General features: G+C 51.2%; 1 protein-coding gene across 5 annotated transcripts in view; it reads right to left on the reverse strand.

Moving 5' to 3' along the window:
- Positions 1–21947, reverse strand: part of LOC124021576 (GATOR complex protein WDR59-like) — an 80074-nt gene that overhangs the window by 4141 nt on the left and 53986 nt on the right. Inside the window, exons 18-25 of one of the 5 annotated variants that reach the window (XM_046336720.1) lie at positions 20111–20158; positions 15902–16035; positions 11112–11193; positions 9411–9523; positions 3180–3324; positions 2410–2491; positions 884–1004; positions 517–659 (exon numbers count right to left, since the gene is read on the reverse strand). In XM_046336720.1, coding sequence (XP_046192676.1) covers positions 517–659; positions 884–1004; positions 2410–2491; positions 3180–3324; positions 9411–9523; positions 11112–11193; positions 15902–16035; positions 20111–20158 — 868 coding nt within the window. Of the gene's footprint in view, positions 1–516; positions 660–883; positions 1005–2409; positions 2492–3179; positions 3325–9410; positions 9524–11111; positions 11194–15870; positions 16036–18972; positions 19212–20110; positions 20159–21947 lie in introns of those variants that run through there. The other 4 variants (XM_046336721.1, XM_046336722.1, XM_046336724.1 and 1 more) reach the window with 4 other exon arrangements.

Consider the following 21947-nt stretch of genomic DNA (forward strand, 5'->3'; position numbering starts at 1 on the left):
ACTCACCCTGGTATACCATCTATCTAGGAGACTCACCCTGGTATACCATCTATCTAGGAGACTCACCATCTATCTAGGAGACTCACCATCTATCTAGGAGACTCACCCTGGTATACCATCTATCTAGGAGACTCACCCTGGTATACCATCTATCTAGGAGACTCACCATCTATCTAGGAGACTCACCATCTATCTAGGAGACTCACAATCTATCTAGGAGACTCACAATCTATCTAGGAGACTCACCCTGGTATACCATCTATCTAGGAGACTCACCCTGGTATACCATCTATCTAGGAGACTCACCATCTATCTAGGAGACTCACCCTGGTATACTATCTATCTAGGAGACTCACCATCTATCTAGGAGACTCACCCTGGTATATCATCTATCTAGGAGACTCACCCTGGTATACCATCTATCTAGGAGACTCACCCTGGTATACCATCTATCTAGGAGACTCACCATCTATCTAGGAGACTCACCCTGGGATACCAACTATCTAGGAGACTCACCGATGCCTTTGTGCGGTTCAGGAGGACAGGATGTAAACTTGAGGACCTCGGCTCTCTTGTCCTTCAGACCCCATCGATGGAGGATCTCCCCGTAACACTTCTTAAAGTCATCAAACTGCATGGTGTTGGCTGGGTCCAGCAGCCTGAGAGGGTAGAGAGAGAGAGAGAACCGCAGATCTAGAACAGATAAGAGACTGCCCCATGTTCAGGACCGGTCCTAGGTAAGATGGCCGACATGTTGGTCCATTCTGACGCAGACATCAGCCTCTCTTGTTGTTTCTCGTGTATGTCTATGAAGAAAACATTGGCTTGTCTTTGTTCATGTGTGTTTTTCCTAAACGTCTAATTCTGGACTCGACTCAATGACCTTTTATTCATGTCGTGTAGTTCTCTCTCTCGCTCGCGGGGGTCTGTGTACATCTGGTTGGCGTGGCGATAGTCGTCAGGCGAGGACTCCCCCAAGGGAGGGACCTGCTCCGGGTCTCGACCTAATGAAATAGACAGAAACTCCTTTTACACAGATGGCTACATGTTATTGACACTGGGTACCTATGGAGAATATTAGCAGGTTAGACTGTGTGTTCCACAGGAAGCAGCAGGTTAGACTGTGTGTTCCACAGGAAGCAGCAGGTTAGACTGTGTGTTCCACAGGAAGCAGCAGGTTAGACTGTATGTTCCACAGGAAGCAGCAGGTTAGACTGTATGTTCCACAGGAAGCAGCAGGTTAGACTGTGTGTTCCACAGGAAGCAGCAGGTTAGACTGTATGTTCCACAGGAAGCAGCAGGTTAGACTGTGTGTTCCACAGGAAGCAGCAGGTTAGACTGTGTGTTCCACAGGAAGCAGCAGGTTAGACTGTATGTTCCACAGGAAGCAGCAGGTTAGACTGTATGTTCCACAGGAAGCAGCAGGTTAGACTGTATGTTCCACAGGAAGCAGCAGGTTAGACTGTATGTTCCACAGGAAGCAGCAGGTTAGACTGTGTGTTCCACAGGAAGCAGCAGGTTAGACTGTGTGTTCCACAGGAAGCAGCAGGTTAGACTGTGTGTTCCACAGGAAGCAGCAGGTTAGACTGTATGTTCCACAGGAAGCAGCAGGTTAGACTGTGTGTTCCACAGGAAGCAGCAGGTTAGACTGTGTGTTCCACAGGAAGCAGCAGGTTAGACTGTGTGTTCCACAGGAAGCAGCAGGTTAGACTGTGTGTTCCACAGGAAGCAGCAGGTTAGACTGTGTGTTCCACAGGAAAAGGTTAGACTGTATGTTCCACAGGAAGCAGCAGGTTAGACTGTGTGTTCCACAGGAAGCAGCAGGTTCTGATGTTCCACAGGAAGCAGCAGGTTAGACTGTGTGTTCCACAGGAAGCAGCAGGTTAGACATGTTCAGGAAGCAGCAGGTCAGATTAAATCATGACTGTCCCATGTTCCCTAACAGTTATGAAAGTCGACTGGTGATTAGGATACTTCTTTAGGTTAGACAAAATAGTGTACTTCAGTATAGGGATTAGGGTGTAGGCTCTGACCTAAAGTAGTGCACACTACATTCAGCAGTATGTGGACACCCCTTCATATTAGTGGATTTGGCTATTTCAGCCACACGCGTTTCTGACAGGTACGTAGAATTGCGCACACAATCCATGCAATCTCCATAGACAAACATTGGCAGTAGAGTGGTTGGAAGCCTTCCCAGAAGAGTGGAGGTTGTTATAGCAGCAAAGGGGGGACCAACTCCATATTAATGCCCATCCTTTTTGAATGAGGTGTTGGATGAGCAGGTGTCCACATACTCTTGGTCATGTAGTGTGAACAGGGTGCTAGTTGGGTCTTGGCGCTGGTCTCTTCTGGGGTCACTGAGTTCATACCATAAACAGCCTTTTATTCCCATCCCGGGTTACATACCGATGCTCCAGGTGGTGGTGGTGGTGGAGTCTGAGGTGCTGTAACAGGAGCCTGACGACACAGAGCTGGATGTGTAGCTGGGCTGGAGGAGAGGAGAGGAGAAGGGGAGAAGAGGAGGCGAGGAGAGGAGAGGGAGGGAGAGGGGAGAGGAGGAGAGGGGCAGGGAGAGGAGAGGAGAGGCATGGAGAGGAGAGGGAGAGGAGAGGGAGAGACAGGGAGGGAGGGGAGAGGGAGAGACCGGGAGGGAGGGGAGAGGAGAGGAGAGGAGGAAAGGGAGAGGAGAAGGAGAGGGTAGAGGGGAGGGGAGAGGAGAGGAGGGAGAGAAGAGGAGAGGAGAGGAAGAGAGGGGCAGGGAGAGGAGAGGAGAGGCAGGAGAGGAGAGGAGGGGAGGGAGAGGGAGGGGGAGGGAGGGAGAGGAGAGAGAGGGAGAGGAGAGAGGAGAGGAGAGGAGGAAAGGGAGAGGAGAAGGGGAGGGTAGAGGGGAGGAGAGGCAGGGGAGAGGAGAGGGGCAGGGAGGGAGAGGAGAGGAGAGGAGGAGAGGGGCAGGGAGGGAGAGGAGGGGCAGGGAGAGGAGAGGCAGGGAGAGGAGAGGGGGAGGGGAGAGGAGGGGGAGGGAGGGAGAGGAGAGAAGAGTATGGAGAGGGAGAGGGGAGAGGAGAGGAGAGAAAACATTGTAAAAACATTTTCAGAAAAAGGAATGGCTCCATATGCCAGACCAGGGAAAACAGTAACCAAGGTTACCCACGTTGAGGATATAAACTTTGACTTACGTATCGGGAGTGATGAGGGGGAAACAGAGAAGAGCGTTGCTGTCCATACAGAGAGAAGTAGTCCTGGGAACAGCCCTGGGTCCTGAACACACTACACAGCATGGCTAGAGTCTGGACATCACTCATCAGACTGTAGTGGTCCAGACTGGGGAGGAGAGGACAGAGGAGTCCTGAACACTACACAGTATGGCTAGAGTCTGGACATCACTCATCAGACTGGGAGGAGGGGACAGAGGAGTCCTGGACACTACACAGCATGGCTAGAGTCTGGACATCACTCATCAGACTGGGAGGAGGGGACAGAGGAGTCCTGGACACTACACAGCATGGCTAGAGACTGGACATCACTCATCAGACTGGGAGGAGGGGACAGAGACAGACAGAGGAGTCCTGAACACTACACAGCATGGCTAGAGTCTGGACATCACTCATCAGACTGGGAGGAGGGGACAGAGGAGTCCTGGACACTACACAGTATGGCTAGAGTCTGGACATCACTCATCAGACTGGGAGGAGGGGACAGGAGTCCTGAACACTACACAGTATGGCTAGAGTCTGGACATCACTCATCAGACTGGGAGGAGGGGACAGAGGAGTCCTGAACACTACACAGCATGGCTAGAGTCTGGACATCACTCATCAGACTGGGAGGAGGGGACAGAGGAGTCCTGAACACTACACAGTATGGCTAGAGTCTGGACATCACTCATCAGACTGGGAGGAGGGGACAGAGACAGACAGAGGAGTCCTGGACACTACACAGTATGGCTAGAGTCTGGACATCACTCATCAGACTGGGAGGAGGGGACAGAGGAGTCCTGGACACTACACAGCATGGCTAGAGTCTGGACATCACTCATCAGACTGGGAGGAGGGGACAGAGGAGTCCTGGACACTACACAGCATGGCTAGAGACTGGACATCACTCATCAGACTGGGAGGAGGGGACAGAGGACAGAGGAGTCCTGAACACTACACAGCATGGCTAGAGTCTGGACATCACTCATCAGACTGGGAGGAGGGGACAGAGGAGTCCTGAACACTACACAGTATGGCTAGAGTCTGGACATCACTCATCAGACTGGGAGGAGGGGACAGAGGAGTCCTGAACACTACACAGTATGGCTAGAGTCTGGACATCACTCATCAGACTGGGAGGAGGGGACAGAGGAGTCCTGAACACTACACAGCATGGCTAGAGTCTGGACATCACTCATCAGACTGGGAGGAGGGGACAGAGGAGTCCTGAACACTACACAGCATGGCTAGAGTCTGGACATCACTCATCAGACTGGGAGGAGGGGAGAGGACAGAGGAGTCCTGGACACTACACAGTATGGCTAGAGTCTGGACATCACTCATCAGACTGGGGGAGGGGACAGAGACAGACAGAGGAGTCCTGAACACTACACAGCATGGCTAGAGTCTGGACATCACTCATCAGACTGGGAGGAGGGGACAGAGAGGGACAGAGGAGTCCTGGACACTACACAGCATGGCTAGAGTCTGGACATCACTCATCAGACTGGGAGGAGGGGACAGAGGAGTCCTGGACACTACACAGTATGGCTAGAGTCTGGACATCACTCATCAGACTGGGAGGAGGGGACAGAGGAGTCCTGAACACTACACAGCATGGCTAGAGTCTGGACATCACTCATCAGACTGGGAGGAGGGGACAGAGGAGTCCTGGACACTACACAGTATGGCTAGAGTCTGGACATCACTCATCAGACTGGGAGGAGGGGACAGGACAGACAGAGGAGTCCTGGACACTACACAGCATGGCTAGAGTCTGGACATCACTCATCAGACTGGGGAGGAGGGGACAGAGGAGTCCTGGACACTACACAGCATGGCTAGAGTCTGGACATCACTCATCAGACTGGGAGGAGGGGACAGAGGAGTCCTGAACACTACACAGCATGGCTAGAGTCTGGACATCACTCATCAGACTGGGAGGAGGGGACAGAGGAGTCCTGGACACTACACAGTATGGCTAGAGTCTGGACATCACTCATCAGACTGGGAGGAGGGGACAGAGACAGACAGAGGAGTCCTGGACACTACACAGCATGGCTAGAGTCTGGACATCACTCATCAGACTGGGAGGAGGGGACAGAGACAGACAGAGGAGTCCTGGACACTACACAGCATGGCTAGAGTCTGGACATCACTCATCAGACTGGGAGGAGGGGACAGAGGAGTCCTGAACACTACACAGCATGGCTAGAGTCTGGACATCACTCATCAGACTGGGAGGAGGGGACAGAGGAGTCCTGGACACTACACAGTATGGCTAGAGTCTGGACATCACTCATCAGACTGGGAGGAGGGGACAGAGACAGACAGAGGAGTCCTGGACACTACACAGTATGGCTAGAGTCTGGACATCACTCATCAGACTGGGAGGAGGGGACAGAGACAGACAGAGGAGTCCTGGACACTACACAGCATGGCTAGAGACTGGACATCACTCATCAGACTGGGAGGAGGGGACAGAGGAGTCCTGGACACTACACAGCATGGCTAGAGTCTGGACATCACTCATCAGACTGGGAGGAGGGGACAGAGGAGTCCTGGACACTACACAGCATGGCTAGAGTCTGGACATCACTCATCAGACTGGGAGGAGGGGACAGAGGAGTCCTGAACACTACACAGCATGGCTAGAGTCTGGACATCACTCATCAGACTGGGAGGAGGGGACAGAGGAGTCCTGGACACTACACAGCATGGCTAGAGTCTGGACATCACTCATCAGACTGGGGAGGAGAGGACAGAGGAGTCCTGGACACTACACAGCATGGCTAGAGTCTGGACATCACTCATCAGACTGGGAGGAGGGGACAGAGGAGTCCTGGACACTACACAGCATGGCTAGAGTCTGGACATCACTCATCAGACTGGGAGGAGGGGACAGAGACAGACAGAGGAGTCCTGGACACTACACAGCATGGCTAGAGACTGGACATCACTCATCAGACTGGGAGGAGGGGACAGAGGAGTCCTGGACACTACACAGCATGGCTAGAGTCTGGACATCACTCATCAGACTGGGAGGAGGGGACAGAGGAGTCCTGGACACTACACAGCATGGCTAGAGTCTGGACATCACTCATCAGACTGGGAGGAGGGGACAGAGGAGTCCTGAACACTACACAGCATGGCTAGAGTCTGGACATCACTCATCAGACTGGGAGGAGGGGACAGAGGAGTCCTGAACACTACACAGCATGGCTAGAGTCTGGACATCACTCATCAGACTGGGAGGAGGGGACAGAGGAGTCCTGGACACTACACAGTATGGCTAGAGTCTGGACATCACTCATCAGACTGGGAGGAGGGGACAGAGACAGACAGAGGAGTCCTGGACACTACACAGCATGGCTAGAGACTGGACATCACTCATCAGACTGGGAGGAGGGGACAGAGGAGTCCTGGACACTACACAGCATGGCTAGAGTCTGGACATCACTCATCAGACTGGGAGGAGGGGACAGAGGAGTCCTGGACACTACACAGCATGGCTAGAGTCTGGACATCACTCATCAGACTGGGAGGAGGGGACAGAGGAGTCCTGAACACTACACAGCATGGCTAGAGTCTGGACATCACTCATCAGACTGGGAGGAGGGGACAGAGGAGTCCTGGACACTACACAGCATGGCTAGAGTCTGGACATCACTCATCAGACTGGGAGGAGGGGACAGAGGAGTCCTGAACACTACACAGCATGGCTAGAGTCTGGACATCACTCATCAGACTGGGAGGAGGGGACAGAGGAGTCCTGAACACTACACAGCATGGCTAGAGTCTGGACATCACTCATCAGACTGGGAGGAGAGGACAGAGGAGTCCTGAACACTACACAGCATGGCTAGAGTCTGGACATCACTCATCAGACTGGGAGGAGGGGACAGAGGAGTCCTGAACACTACACAGCATGGCTAGAGTCTGGACATCACTCATCAGACTGGGAGGAGGGGACAGAGGAGTCCTGGACACTACACAGCATGGCTAGAGTCTGGACATCACTCATCAGACTGGGGAGGAGAGGACAGAGGAGTCCTGGACACTACACAGCATGGCTAGAGTCTGGACATCACTCATCAGACTGGGAGGAGGGGACAGAGGAGTCCTGAACACTACACAGCATGGCTAGAGTCTGGACATCACTCATCAGACTGGGAGGAGGGGACAGAGGAGTCCTGGACACTACACAGCATGGCTAGAGTCTGGACATCACTCATCAGACTGGGAGGAGGGGACAGAGACAGACAGAGGAGTCCTGGACACTACACAGCATGGCTAGAGACTGGACATCACTCATCAGACTGGGAGGAGGGGACAGAGGAGTCCTGGACACTACACAGCATGGCTAGAGTCTGGACATCACTCATCAGACTGGGAGGAGGGGACAGAGGGTCCTGAACACTACACAGCATGGCTAGAGTCTGGACATCACTCATCAGACTGGGAGGAGGGGACAGAGGAGTCCTGGACACTACACAGCATGGCTAGAGTCTGGACATCACTCATCAGACTGGGGAGGAGAGGACAGAGGAGTCCTGGACACTACACAGCATGGCTAGAGTCTGGACATCACTCATCAGACTGGGAGGAGGGGACAGAGGAGTCCTGAACACTACACAGCATGGCTAGAGTCTGGACATCACTCATCAGACTGGGAGGAGGGGACAGAGGAGTCCTGGACACTACACAGCATGGCTAGAGTCTGGACATCACTCATCAGACTGGGAGGAGGGGACAGAGGAGTCCTGAACACTACACAGCATGGCTAGAGTCTGGACATCACTCATCAGACTGGGAGGAGGGGACAGAGGAGTCCTGAACACTACACAGCATGGCTAGAGACTGGACATCACTCATCAGACTGGGAGGAGGGGACAGAGACAGACAGAGGAGTCCTGGACACTACACAGTATGGCTAGAGTCTGGACATCACTCATCAGACTGGGAGGAGAGGACAGAGGAGTCCTGGACACTACACAGCATGGCTAGAGTCTGGACATCACTCATCAGACTGGGAGGAGGGGACAGAGGAGTCCTGGACACTACACAGCATGGCTAGAGTCTGGACATCACTCATCAGACTGGGAGGAGGGGACAGAGGAGTCCTGGACACTACACAGTATGGCTAGAGTCTGGACATCACTCATCAGACTGGGAGGAGGGGACAGAGGAGTCCTGGACACTACACAGTATGGCTAGAGTCTGGACATCACTCATCAGACTGGGAGGAGGGGATACAGAGGAGTCCTGGACACTACACAGCATGGCTAGAGTCTGGACATCACTCATCAGACTGGGAGGAGGGGACAGAGGAGTCCTGGACACTACACAGTATGGCTAGAGTCTGGACATCACTCATCAGACTGGGAGGAGGGGACAGAGGAGTCCTGGACACTACACAGCATGGCTAGAGTCTGGACATCACTCATCAGACTGGGAGGAGGGGACAGAGGAGTCCTGGACACTACACAGCATGGCTAGAGTCTGGACATCATTCATCAGACTGTAGTGGTCCAGACTGAGGAGGAGGGGACAGAGGAGTCCTGGACACACTACACAGCATGGCTAGAGTCTGTACATCACTCATCAGACTGGGAGGAGGGGACAGAGACAGACAGAGTGTCCTAATCCCTCCAGTATATACAGTAAGTAGCCTTGTACCAGCCACAATGACTAATGTACAGGACACCCCCTGGACAGGACACTAGTCTCTCTCCTGTTTCTGTAGTGAGACAGCTTGATGTACAGGACACCCCCTGGACAGGACACCCCCTGGACAGGACACTAGTCTATCTCCTGTTTCTGTAGTGAGACAGCTTGATGTACCAGTCTACCCCCTGGACAGGACACGAGTCTATCTCCTGTTTCTGTAGTGTGAGACAGCTTGATGTACAGGACACCCCCTGGACAGGACACTAGTCTCTCTCCTGTTTCTGTTGAGTGAGACAGCTTGATGTACAGGACACCCCATGGTCAAACTCAATTCCTGGCGGGTCCGGTATGTTCCTGCTGGGCTTTGCCAAAACGGATCTTTTGTCCAATTACTGTTATTTTTAATTGAGTATACAAAACATTAAGAACACCTTCCTAATATTGAATCAGTCTAACTCATGTCAGCAGGTGTTCATAATGTTTTGTTCACTCAGTGTACATCAGTACAGTATATACAGTGTAGTACATTTGCCTGTTACTCACAGAGTTTCCAGCAGGTGGCGCCCAAACGGATGTCTGGCCCAGGGAGCGTCTGCATCAGGGTCAGAGTCAGGACTGAGTTCTAGGCTGGTGGCAGCCGAGGCCAGGGCCCACACCTACAGTACACAGAGTTAATACAGGGTCCTACAGTACACAGAGTTAATACAGGGTCCTACAGTACACAGGGTCCACTCCTACAGTACACAGAGTTAATACAGGGTCCTACAGTACACAGAGTTAATACAGGGTCCTACAGTACACAGAGTTAATACAGGGTCCTACAGTACACAGAGTTAATACCTACAGTACACAGAGTTAATACAGGGCCCTACAGTACACAGAGTTAATACAGGGCCCTACAGTACACAGAGTTAATACCTACAGTACACAGAGTTAATACAGGGTCCTACAGTACACAGAGTTAATACAGGGTCCTACAGTACACAGAGTTAATACCTACAGTACACAGAGTTAATACAGGGCCCTACAGTACACAGAGTTAATACAGGGCCCTACAGTACACAGAGTTAATACCTACAGTACACAGAGTTAATACAGGGTCCTACAGTACACAGAGTTAATACAGGGCCCTACAGTACACAGAGTTAATACCTACAGTACACAGAGTTAATACAGGGTCCTACAGTACACAGAGTTAATACAGGGTCCTACAGGACACAGAGTTAACACAGGGCCCTACAGTCTCTGATCAGTCCTACCTTATCTCTGACCGGTCCTACCTTAGCCACGGTCTCTGACCGGTCCTACCTTAGCCACGGTCTCTGACCCGTCCTACCTTAGCCACGGTCTCTGACCCGTCCTACCTAAGCCACGGTCTCTGATCGGTCCTACCTTATCTCTGATCGGTCCTACCTTATCTCTGACCGGTCCTACCTTAGCCACGGTCTCTGACCCGTCCTACCTTAGCCACGGTCTCTGACCCGTCCTACCTTAGCCACGGTCTCTGACCCGTCCTACCTTAGCCACGGTCTCTGACCCGTCCTACCTTAGCCACGGTCTCTGACCCGTCCTACCTTAGCCACGGTCTCTGACCCGTCCTACCTTAGCCACGGTCTCTGACCCGTCCTACCTTAGCCACGGTCTCTGACCCGTCCTACCTTAGCCACGGTCTCTGACCCGTCCTACCTTAGCCACGGTCTCTGACCCGTCCTACCTTAGCCACGGTCTCTGACCCGTCCTACCTTAGCCACGGTCTCTGACCCGTCCTACCTTAGCCACGGTCTCTGACCCGTCCTACCTTAGACACGGTCTCTGACCCGTCCTACCTTAGACACGGTCTCTGACCCGTCCTACCTTAGCCACGGTCTCTGACCCGTCCTACCTTAGCCACGGTCTCTGACCCGTCCTACCTTAGCCACGGTCTCTGACCCGTCCTACCTTAGCCACGGTCTCTGACCAGTCCTACCTTAGCCACGGTCTCTGACCAGTCCTACCTTAGCCACGGTCTCTGACCAGTCCTACCTTAGCCACGGTCTCTGACCAGTCCTACCTTAGCCACGGTCTCTGATCAGTCCTGCCTTAGCCACGGTCTCCGACCAGTCCTGCCTTAGCCACGGTCTCCGACCAGTCCTACCTTAGACACGGTCTCTGACCAGTCCTACCTTAGACACGGTCTCTGACCAGTCCTACCTCAGCCACGCCTCTGACCAGTCCTACCTCAGCCACGCCTCTGATCAGTCCTACCTTAGCCACGTCTCTGCGTCCCACCACCAGAGCTGCTGCTGCATTCTTCTGACACGTGTCCTGTATGTCGTTCACATTCAGACTGCAGAGAAACAAACAGACATTACAGATGTTTCAACATGTTGGGGGACAAACAGACATTACAGATGTTTCAACATGTTGGGGGACAAACAGACATTACAGATGTTTCAACATGTTGGGGGACAAACATACATTACAGATGTTTCAACATGTTGGGGGACAAACAAACAGCTCATTACAGATGTTTCAACATGTTGGGGGACAAACAAACAGCTCATTACAGATGTTTCAACATGTTGGGGGACAAACAGACATTACAGATGTTTCAACATGTTGGGGGACAAACAGACATTACAGATGTTTCAACATGTTGGGGGACAAACAGACATTACAGATGTTTCAACATGTTGGGGGACAAACAGACATTACAGATGTTTCAACATGTTGGGGGACAAACAGACATTACAGATGTTTCAACATGTTGGGGGACAAACAGACATTACAGATGTTTCAACATGTTGAGGGACAAACAGACATTACAGATGTTTCAACATGTTGAGGGACAAACAGACATTACAGATGTTTCAACATGTTGGGGGACAAACAGACATTACAGATGTTTCAACATGTTGGGGGACAAACAGACATTACAGATGTTTCAACATGTTGGGGGACAAACAGACATTACAGATGTTTCAACATGTTGGGGGACAAACAGACATTACAGATGTTTCAACATGTTGGGGGACAAACAGACATTACAGATGTTTCAACATGTTGGGGGACAAACAGACATTACAGATGTTTCAACATGTTGGGGGACAAACAGACATTACAGATGTTTCAACATGTTGGGGGACAAACAGACATTACAGATGTTTCAACATGTTGGGGGACAAACAGACATTACAGATGTTTCAACATGTTGGGGACAAACAGACATTACAGATGTTTCAACATGTTGGGGGACAAACAGACATTACAGATGTTTCAACATGTTGGGGGACAAACAGACAGCACAGATGTTTCAACATGTTGGGGGACAAACAAACAGCTCATTACAGATGTTTCAACATGTTGAGGGACAAACATACATTACAGATGTTTCAACATGTTGAGGGACAAACAGCTCATTACAGATGTTTCAACATGTTGAGGGACAAACAGCTCATTACAGATGTTTTAACATGTTGGGGGACAAACAGACATTACAGATGTTTCAACATGTTGGGGGACAAACAGACATTACAGATGTTTCAACATGTTGGGGGACAAACAGACATTACAGATGTTTCAACATGTTGGGGGACAAACAGACAGCACAGATGTTTCAACATGTTGGGGGACAAACAAACAGCACATTACAGATGTTTCAACATGTTGAGGGACAAACATACATTACAGATGTTTCAACATGTTGAGGGACAAACAGCTCATTACAGATGTTTCAACATGTTGGGGGACAAACAGACAGCTCATTACAGATGTTTCAACATGTTGAGGGACAAACAGACATTACAGATGTTTCAACATGTTGGGGGACAAACACACAGCTCATTACAGATGTTTCAACATGTTGAGGGACAAACAGACATTACAGATGTTTCAACATGTTGGGGGACAAACAGACAGCTCATTACAGATGTTTCAACATGTTGAGGGACAAACAGACATTACAGATGTTTCAACATGTTGGGGGACAAACAGACAGCTCATTACAGATGTTTCAACATGTTGAGGGACAAACAGACATTACAGATGTTTCAACATGTTGAGGGACAAACAGACAGCTCATTACAGATGTTTCAACATGTTGGGGGACAAACAGACATTACAGATGTTTCAACATGTTGAGGGACAAACAGACAGCTCATTACAGATGTTTCAACATGTTGAGGGACAAACAGACATTAGATGTTTCAACATGTTGAGGGACAAACAGCTCATTACAGATGTTTCAACATGTTGAGGGACAAACAGACATTAGATGTTTCAACATGTTGAGGGACAAACAGACAGCACAGATGTTTCAACATGTTGGGGGACAAACAGAGCCAGGTACAGCATTATATTACAATATTAAGATGTATTGAGCCAGGTGACGAATCACATGTCTCCCCAGGGTGACGAACTCACATGTGCGTCTCCCCAGGGTGACGAACTCACATGTGCGTCTCCCCAGGGTGACGAACTCACATGTGCGTCTCCCCCAGGGTGACGAACTCACATGTGCGTCTCCCCCAGGGTGACGAACTCACATGTGCGTCTCCCCCAGGGTGACGAACTCACATGTGCGTCTCCCCCAGGGTGACGAACTCACATGTGCGTCTCCCCCAGGGTGACGAACTCACATGTGCGTCTCCCCCAGGGTGACGAACTCACATGTACGTCTCCCCAGGGTGACGAACTCACATGTGCGTCTCCCCAGGGTGACGAACTCACATGTGACGTCTCCCCCAGGGTGACGAACTCACATGTACGTCTCCCCCAGGGTGACGAACTCACATGTACGTCTCCCCCAGGGTGACGAACTCACATGTACGTCTCCCCAGGGTGACGAACTCACATGTACGTCTCTCCCCAGGGTGACGAACTCACATGTACGTCTCCCCCAGGGTGACGAACTCACATGTACGTCTCCCCCAGGGTGACGAACTCACATGTACGTCTCCCCAGGGTGACGAACTCACATGTACGTCTCCCCAGGGTGACGAACTCACATGTACGTCTCCCCCAGGGTGACGAACTCACATGTACGTCTCCCCCAGGGTGACGAACTCACATGTACGTCTCCCCAGGGTGACGAACTCACATGTACGTCTCCCCCAGGGTGACGAACTCACATGTACGTCTCCCCCAGGGTGACGAACTCACATGTGCGTCTCCCCAGGGTGACGAACTCACATGTACGTCTCCCCAGGGCGACGAACTCACATGTACGTCTCCCCCAGGGTGACGAACTCACATGTACGTCTCCCCCAGGGTGACGAACTCACATGTACGTCTCCCCAGGGCGACGAACTCACATGTACGTCTCCCCCAGGGTGACGAACTCACATGTACGTCTCCCCCAGGGTGACGAACTCACATGTACGTCTCCCCCAGGGTGACGAACTCACATGTACGTCTCCCCAGGGGGCGACGAACTCACATGTACGTCTCCCCCAGGGCGACGAACTCACATGTACGTCTCCCCAGGGTGACGAACTCACATGTACGTCTCCCCCAGGGCGACGAACTCACATGTACGTCTCCCCCAGGGTGACGAACGACGTCTCCCCAGGGCACGAACTCGTCTACGTCTCCCCAGGGCGACGAACTCACATGTACGTCTCCCCCAGGGCGACGAACTCACATGTACGTCTCCCCCAGGGTGACGAACTCACATGTACGTCTCCCCAGGGTGACGAACTCACATGTACGTCTCCCCCAGGGTGACGAACTCACATACGTCTCCCCCAGGGTGACGTCTCCCCCAGGGTGACGAACTCACATGTACGTCTCCCCCAGGGCGACGAACTCACATGTACGTCTCCCCCAGGGCGACGAACTCACATGTACGTCTCCCCCAGGGCGACGAACTCACATGTACGTCTCCCCAGGGCGACGAACTCACATGTACGTCTCCCCAGGGCGACGAACTCACATGTACGTCTCCCCCCCAGGGCGACGAACTCACATGTACGTCTCCCCCAGGGCGACGAACTCACATGTACGTCTCCCCCAGGGTGACGAACTCACATGTACGTCTCCCCAGGGTGACGAACTCACATGTACGTCTCCCCAGGGTGACGAACTCACATGTACGTCTCCCCCAGGGTGACGAACTCACATGTACGTCTCCCCAGGGTGACGAACTCACATGTACGTCTCCCCCAGGGTGACGAACTCACATGTACGTCTCCCCAGGGCGACGAACTCACATGTACGTCTCCCCCAGGGCGACGAACTCACATGTACGTCTCCCCCAGGGCGACGAACTCACATGTACGTCTCCCCCAGGGCGACGAACTCACATGTACGTCTCCCCAGGGTGACGAACTCACATGTACGTCTCCCCAGGGCGACGAACTCACATGTACGTCTCCCCCAGGGTGACGAACTCACATCACATGTACGTCTCCCCAGGGTGACGAACTCACATGTACGTCTCCCCAGGGCGACGAACTCACATGTACGTCTCCCCAGGGCGACGAACTCACATGTACGTCTCCCCAGGGCGACGAACTCACATGTACGTCTCCCCAGGGCGACGAACTCACATGTACGTCTCCCCCAGGGCGACGAACTCACATGTACGTCTCCCCCAGGGTGACGAACTCACATGTACGTCTCCCCAGGGCGACGAACTCACATGTACGTCTCCCCAGGGCGACGAACTCACATGTACGTCTCCCCATGTACGTCTCCCCCAGGGCGACGAACTCACATGTACGTCTCCCCCAGGGCGACGAACTCACATGTACGTCTCCCCAGGGTGACGAACTCACATGTACGTCTCCCCCAGGGCGACGAACTCACATGTACGTCTCCCCCAGGGTGACGAACTCACATGTACGTCTCCCCCAGGGCGACGAACTCACATGTACGTCTCCCCCAGGGTGACGAACTCACATGTACGTCTCCCCCAGGGTGACGAACTCACATGTACGTCTCCCCCAGGGTGACGAACTCACATGTACGTCTCCCCCAGGGTGACGAACTCACATGTACGTCTCCCCCAGGGTGACGAACTCACATGTACGTCTCCCCCAGGGCGACGAACTCACATGTACGTCTCCCCCAGGGCTTTGTGAACAGGCAGCGGACAGGAGATCTCCTGGATGATAATTTTCCCTGCCAGCTTTACGGGTCTGTTACCGTAGTCGGCTCCCTCGCGCTTCGTCTTGAACCGACGAGACTTCTGGACAGACAGAAAAAGACACCAACATCACAGAACTGACCATAGATCAGGGCTATAGACACCCTGGTGTTGTAGTGAGACCAGACAGAACTGACCATAGATCAGGGCTATAGACACCCTGGTGTTGTAGTGAGACCAGACAGAACTGACCATAGATCAGGGCTATAGACACCCTGGTGTTGTAGTGAGACCAGACAGAACTGACCATAGATCAGGGCTATAGACACCCTGGTGTTGTAGTGAGACCAGACAGAACTGACCATAGATCAGGGCTATAGACACCCTGGTGTTGTAGTGAGACCAGACAGAACTGACCATAGATCAGGGCTATAGACACCCTGGTGTTGTAGTGAGACCAGACAGAACTGACCATAGATCAGGGCTATAGACACCCTGGTGTTGTAGTGAGACCAGACAGAACTGACCATAGATCAGGGCTATAGACACCCTGGTGTTGTAGTGAGACCAGACAGAACTGACCATAGATCAGGGCTATAGACACCCTGGTGTTGTAGTGAGACCAGACAGAACTGACCATAGATCAGGGCTATAGACACCCTGGTGTTGTAGTGAGACCAGACAGAACTGACCATAGATCAGGGCTATAGACACCCTGGTGTTGTAGTGAGACCAGACAGAACTGACCATAGATCAGGGCTATAGACACCCTGGTGTTGTAGTGAGACCAGACAGAACTGACCATAGATCAGGGCTATAGACACCCTGGTGTTGTAGTGAGACCAGACAGAACTGACCATAGATCAGGGCTATAGACACCCTGGTGTTGTAGTGAGACCAGACAGAACTGACCATAGATCAGGGCTATAGACACCCTGGTGTTGTAGTGAGACCAGACAGAACTGACCATAGATCAGGGCTATAGACACCCTGGTGTTGTAGTGAGACCAGACAGAACTGACCATAGATCAGGGCTATAGACACCCTGGTGTTGTAGTGAGACCAGACAGAACTGACCATAGATCAGGGCTATAGACACCCTGGTGTTGTAGTGAGACCAGACAGAACTGACCATAGATCAGGGCTATAGACACCCTGGTGTTGTAGTGAGACCAGACAGAACTGACCATAGATCAGGGCTATAGACACCCTGGTGTTGTAGTGAGACCAGACAGAACTGACCATAGATCAGGGCTATAGACACCCTGGTGTTGTAGTGAGACCAGACAGAACTGACCATAGATCAGGGCTATAGACACTCTGGTGTTGTAGTGAGACCAGACAGAACTGACCATAGATCAGGGCTATAGACACCCTGGTGTTGTAGTGAGACCAGACAGAACTGACCATAGATCAGGGCTATAGACACCCTGGTGTTGTAGTGAGACCAGACAGAACTGACCATAGATCAGGGCTATAGACACCCTGGTGTTGTAGTGAGACCAGACAGAACTGACCATAGATCAGGGCTATAGACACCCTGGGTTCAAACAGTACTGAAAATAATTGAATGTACTTTATCTGTGGGTGATTGAGCGCGCCTGACTAAATGGACCAATAGATTAGTCCCAAAATGGCAAACCACGCCCACCTGGAACTCCAGACAGTCTAGAGCAAACGCTGAAAGTATTTGAAAGATTTCAAATAGGATCTGAACCCAGGTCTGGTGTAGACTCTAGACCTCCTCCCCAGGTCTGGTATAGACTCTAGACCTCCTCCCCAGGTCTGGTATAGACTCTAGACCTCCTCCCCAGGTCTGGTGTAGACTCTAGACCTCCTCCCCAGGTCTGGTGTAGACTCTAGACCTCCTCCCCAGGTCTGGTGTAGACTCTAGACCTCCTCCCCAGGTCTGGTATAGGCTCTAGACCTCCTCCCCAGGTATGGTATAGGCTCTAGACCTCCTCCCCAGGTCTGGTATAGGCTCTAGACCTCCTCCCCAGGTCTGGTGTAGACTCTAGACCTCCTCCCCAGGTCTGGTATAGGCTCTAGACCTCCTCCCCAGGTCTGGTATAGGCTCTAGACCTCCTCCCCAGGTCTGGTGTAGACTCTAGACCTCCTCCCCAGGTCTGGTATAGGCTCTAGACCTCCTCCCCAGGTCTGGTGTAGACTCTAGACCTCCTCCCCAGGTCTGGTGTAGACTCTAGACCTCCTCCCCAGGTCAGGTGTAGACTCTAGACCTCCTCCCCAGGTTTGGTGTAGACTCTAGACCTCCTCCCCAGGTCTGGTATAGACTCTAGACCTCCTCCCCAGGTCTGGTATAGACTCTAGACCTCCTCCCCAGGTCTGGTGTAGACTCTAGACCTCCTCACCAGGTATGGTATAGACTCTAGACCTCCTCCCCAGGTCTGGTATAGACTCTAGACCTCCTCCCCTTGGGTTGTGCCGTGGCGGAGATCTTTGTGGGCTATACTCAGCCTTGTCTCAGGATGGTAAGTTGGTGGTTGAAGATATCCCTCTAGTGGTGTGGGGGCTGTGCTCTGGCAAAGTGGGTGGGGTTATATCCTTCCTGTTTGGCCCTGTCCGGGGGTGTCCTCGGATGGGGCCAGTGTCTCCTGACCCCTCCTGTCTCAGCCTCCAGTATTTATGCTGCAGTAGTTTGTGTCGGGGGGTTAGGGTCAGTTTGTTATATCTGGAGTACTTCTCCTGTCCTATTCGGTGTCCTGTGTGAATCTAAGTGTGCGTTCTCTAATTCTCTCTTTCTTTCTCTCTCGGAGGACCTGAGCCCAAGGACCATGCCCCAGGACTACCTGACATGATGACTCCTTGCTGTCCCCAGTCCACCTGGCCATGCTGCTGCTCCAGTTTCAACTGTTCTGCCTTACTATTATTCGACCATGCTGGTCATTTATGAACATTTGAACATCTTGGCCATGTTCTGTTACAATCTCCACCCGGCACAGCCAGAAGAGGACGGGCCACCCACATATGCTCTCTCTAATTCTCTCTCTCTCGGAGGACCTGAGCCCTAGGCCTTTCAGGTATAGACTCTAGACCTCCTCCCCAGGTCTGGAAGGCATTGTGGTGAGAATTTGTGAGAGGCCAACAGGCCTAAAGCTACATTACTGGGAGCGTGAACTCATGTTGACTAATGTCTTTTACGTTTCTGAAATGGTCAACAATTATTGATGTCAGATACTTAGGAATTTGAACATTTGTTAATGTTGTTGCCAGCGATCACACAACCTTACCTCAAGTGTTAAGAATTTGTAAGTAACAGACTTTGCCATCATTGGAGAGAGAGAGAGAGAGAGAGAGAGAGAGAGAGAGAGAGAGAGAGAGAGAGAGAGAGAGAGAGAGAGAGAGAGAGAGAGAGAGAGAGAGAGAGAGAGAGAGAGAGAGAGAGAGAGAGAGAGAGAGAGAGAGAGAGAGAGAGAGAGAGAGAGAGAGAGAGAGAGAGAGAGAGAGAGAGAGAGAGAGAGAGAGAGAGAGAGAGAGAGAGAGAGAGAGAGAGAGAGAGAGAGAGAGAGAGAGAGAGAGAGAGAGAGAGAGAGAGAGAGAGAGAGAGAGAGAGAGAGAGAGAGAGAGAGAGAGAGAGAGAGAGAGAGAGAAACAACGACAGAGAGAGAAGAGAAACAACGACAGAGAGAGAGGTTGAGTCATGATAAAACATGGTTATCCATACAGGTTATAGTGACTTAGTGACATCATGCAGGGTCCAGAGAGGAGAACAGAGAGACAGCAGAGACCCTGAAGAAAGCCCAAGAGGAGAGAGGTGGAGAGAGAGACAGGAGAGACCCTGAAGAAAGCCCAAGAGGAGAGAGGCGGAGAGAGAGAGACAGGAGAGACAGGACAGACCCTGAAGAAAGCCCAAGAGGAGACAGGAGCTGAAGAAAGAGAGGAGAGACAGGAGAGACAGGACAGACCCTGAAGAAAGCCCAAGAGGAGAGATGCGGAGAGAGAGAGACAGAGAGAGACAGGACAGACCCTGAAGAAAGCCCAAGAGGAGAGGCGGAGAGAGAGAGGCGGATAGAGACCGAAGAGACCCTGAAGAAAGCCCAAGAGGAGAGAGGCGGAGAGAGAGAGAGACAGAGAGAGACCCTGAAGAAAGCCCAAGAGGAGAGGTGGAGAGAGAGGCGAATAGAGGGATGGACGGAAGGAGGGCGTGGAAACCAAATACCGGGCAGTCATGAATGGACCAGCGGCGAAGGCCAGACTGAGGAGGCTTCTGATTGGTGGAGATAGAGTGGACCAACCACAGCACAGAGATGGGAGGAGGGGGCGGGCCAGGGGAGGCATGCCAGTCAGCGGGACAGCCAACACACAGGGAAGGGAGAGGAGAGGAGGGAAGGGAGAGGAGGGAAGGGAGAGGAGAGGAGGGAGAGGAGAGGAGGGAAGGGAGAGGAGAGGAGGGAGGGGGGAGAGGAGGGAAGGGAGAGGAGGAAGGGAGGGGAGAGGAGGGAAGGGAGGAGAGGAGGGAAGGGGAGGAGAGGAGGGAAGGGAGAGGAGGGAAGGGAGAGGAGAGGAGGGAAGGGAGAGGAGGGAAGGGAGAGGAGAGGAGGAAGGGAAGGGAGAGGAGGGAAGGGAGAGGAGAGGAGGGAAGGGAGAGGAGGGAAGGGAGAGGAGGGAAGGGAGAGGAGAGGAGGGGGGGACACAAAACAACCATGAAGGTAAACACAAACAACCCACAAGGTAAACACAAAACAACCCACAAGGTAAACACAAAACAACCCACAAGGTAAACACATCAACCACTACAGAATGGGAATGAATGACCTAGTAGTTACTAGTTATAGCTATAGTATAATGAATGACCTAGGTAGTTACTCGTTATAGCTATAGTATAATTAATGACCTAGGTAGTTACTAGTTATAGCTATAGTATAATGAATGACCTAGTAGTTACTAGTTATAGCTATAGTATAATTAATGACCTAGGTAGTTACTAGTTATAGCTATAGTATAATTAATGACCTAGTAGTTACTAGTTATAGCTATAGTATAATGAATGACCTAGTAGTTACTAGTTATAGCTATAGTATAATGAATGACCTAGTAGTTACTAGTTATAGCTATAGTATAATTAATGACCTAGTAGTTACTAGTTATAGCTATAGTATAATGAATGAACTAGGTAGTTACTAGTTATAGCTATAGTATAATGAATGACCTAGTAGTTACTAGTTATAGCTATAGTATAATTAATGACCTAGGTAGTTACTAGTTATAGCTACAGTATAATTATTGACATAGGTAGTTACTAGTTATAGCTACAGTATAATTAATGACCTAGTAGTTACTAGTTATAGCTACAGTATAATTAATGACCTAGTAGTTACTAGTTATAGCTACAGTATAATTAATGACCTAGTAGTTACTAATTATAGCTACAGTATAATGAATGACCCAGGTAGTTACTAGTTATAGCTATAGTATAATTAGGTAGTTTCTAGTTATAGTTTATAGCTATAATGAATTACTTTTAGACTAGTTGAGTATCTGGAGCATCAGCATTTGTGGGTTCGATTACAGGCTCAACATGGCCAGAAACAAATAACTTTATTCTGAAACTCAGTCTACTCCCTTCACAGAACAGCACAAAATGTAGGGTTATGTCACGCCTTGGTCATTGTATTTTGTGTTTTTGTTATATGTTTGGGTAGGCCAGGGTGTGACATGGGTTTATATGTTGTTTTCGTATTGGGGTTTGTATTATTTGGGATCGCGGCTGATTAGGGGTGTTGTATAGGCTTGGCTGCCTGAGGCGATTCTCAATTGGAGTCAGGTGCTTATCGTTGTCTCTGATTGGGAACCGTATTTAGGGAGCCATAGTTTCGCTTTGTATTTCGTGGGTGTTTGTTCCTGTCTCTGTGTTGTAGTCACCAGATAGGCTGTAATTAGGTTTCACGTTCCGTTCTGTTGTTTTTGTATTTAGTTTCAGTTATTTCATGTACCGCGATTCGTTTCATTAAAGTCATGAGTAACCTACACGCTGCATTTCGGTCCGACTCTCTTTC

Source organism: Oncorhynchus gorbuscha, unplaced genomic scaffold (assembly GCF_021184085.1).
Source record: "Oncorhynchus gorbuscha isolate QuinsamMale2020 ecotype Even-year unplaced genomic scaffold, OgorEven_v1.0 Un_scaffold_1132, whole genome shotgun sequence".
NCBI lineage: Eukaryota > Metazoa > Chordata > Actinopteri > Salmoniformes > Salmonidae > Oncorhynchus > Oncorhynchus gorbuscha.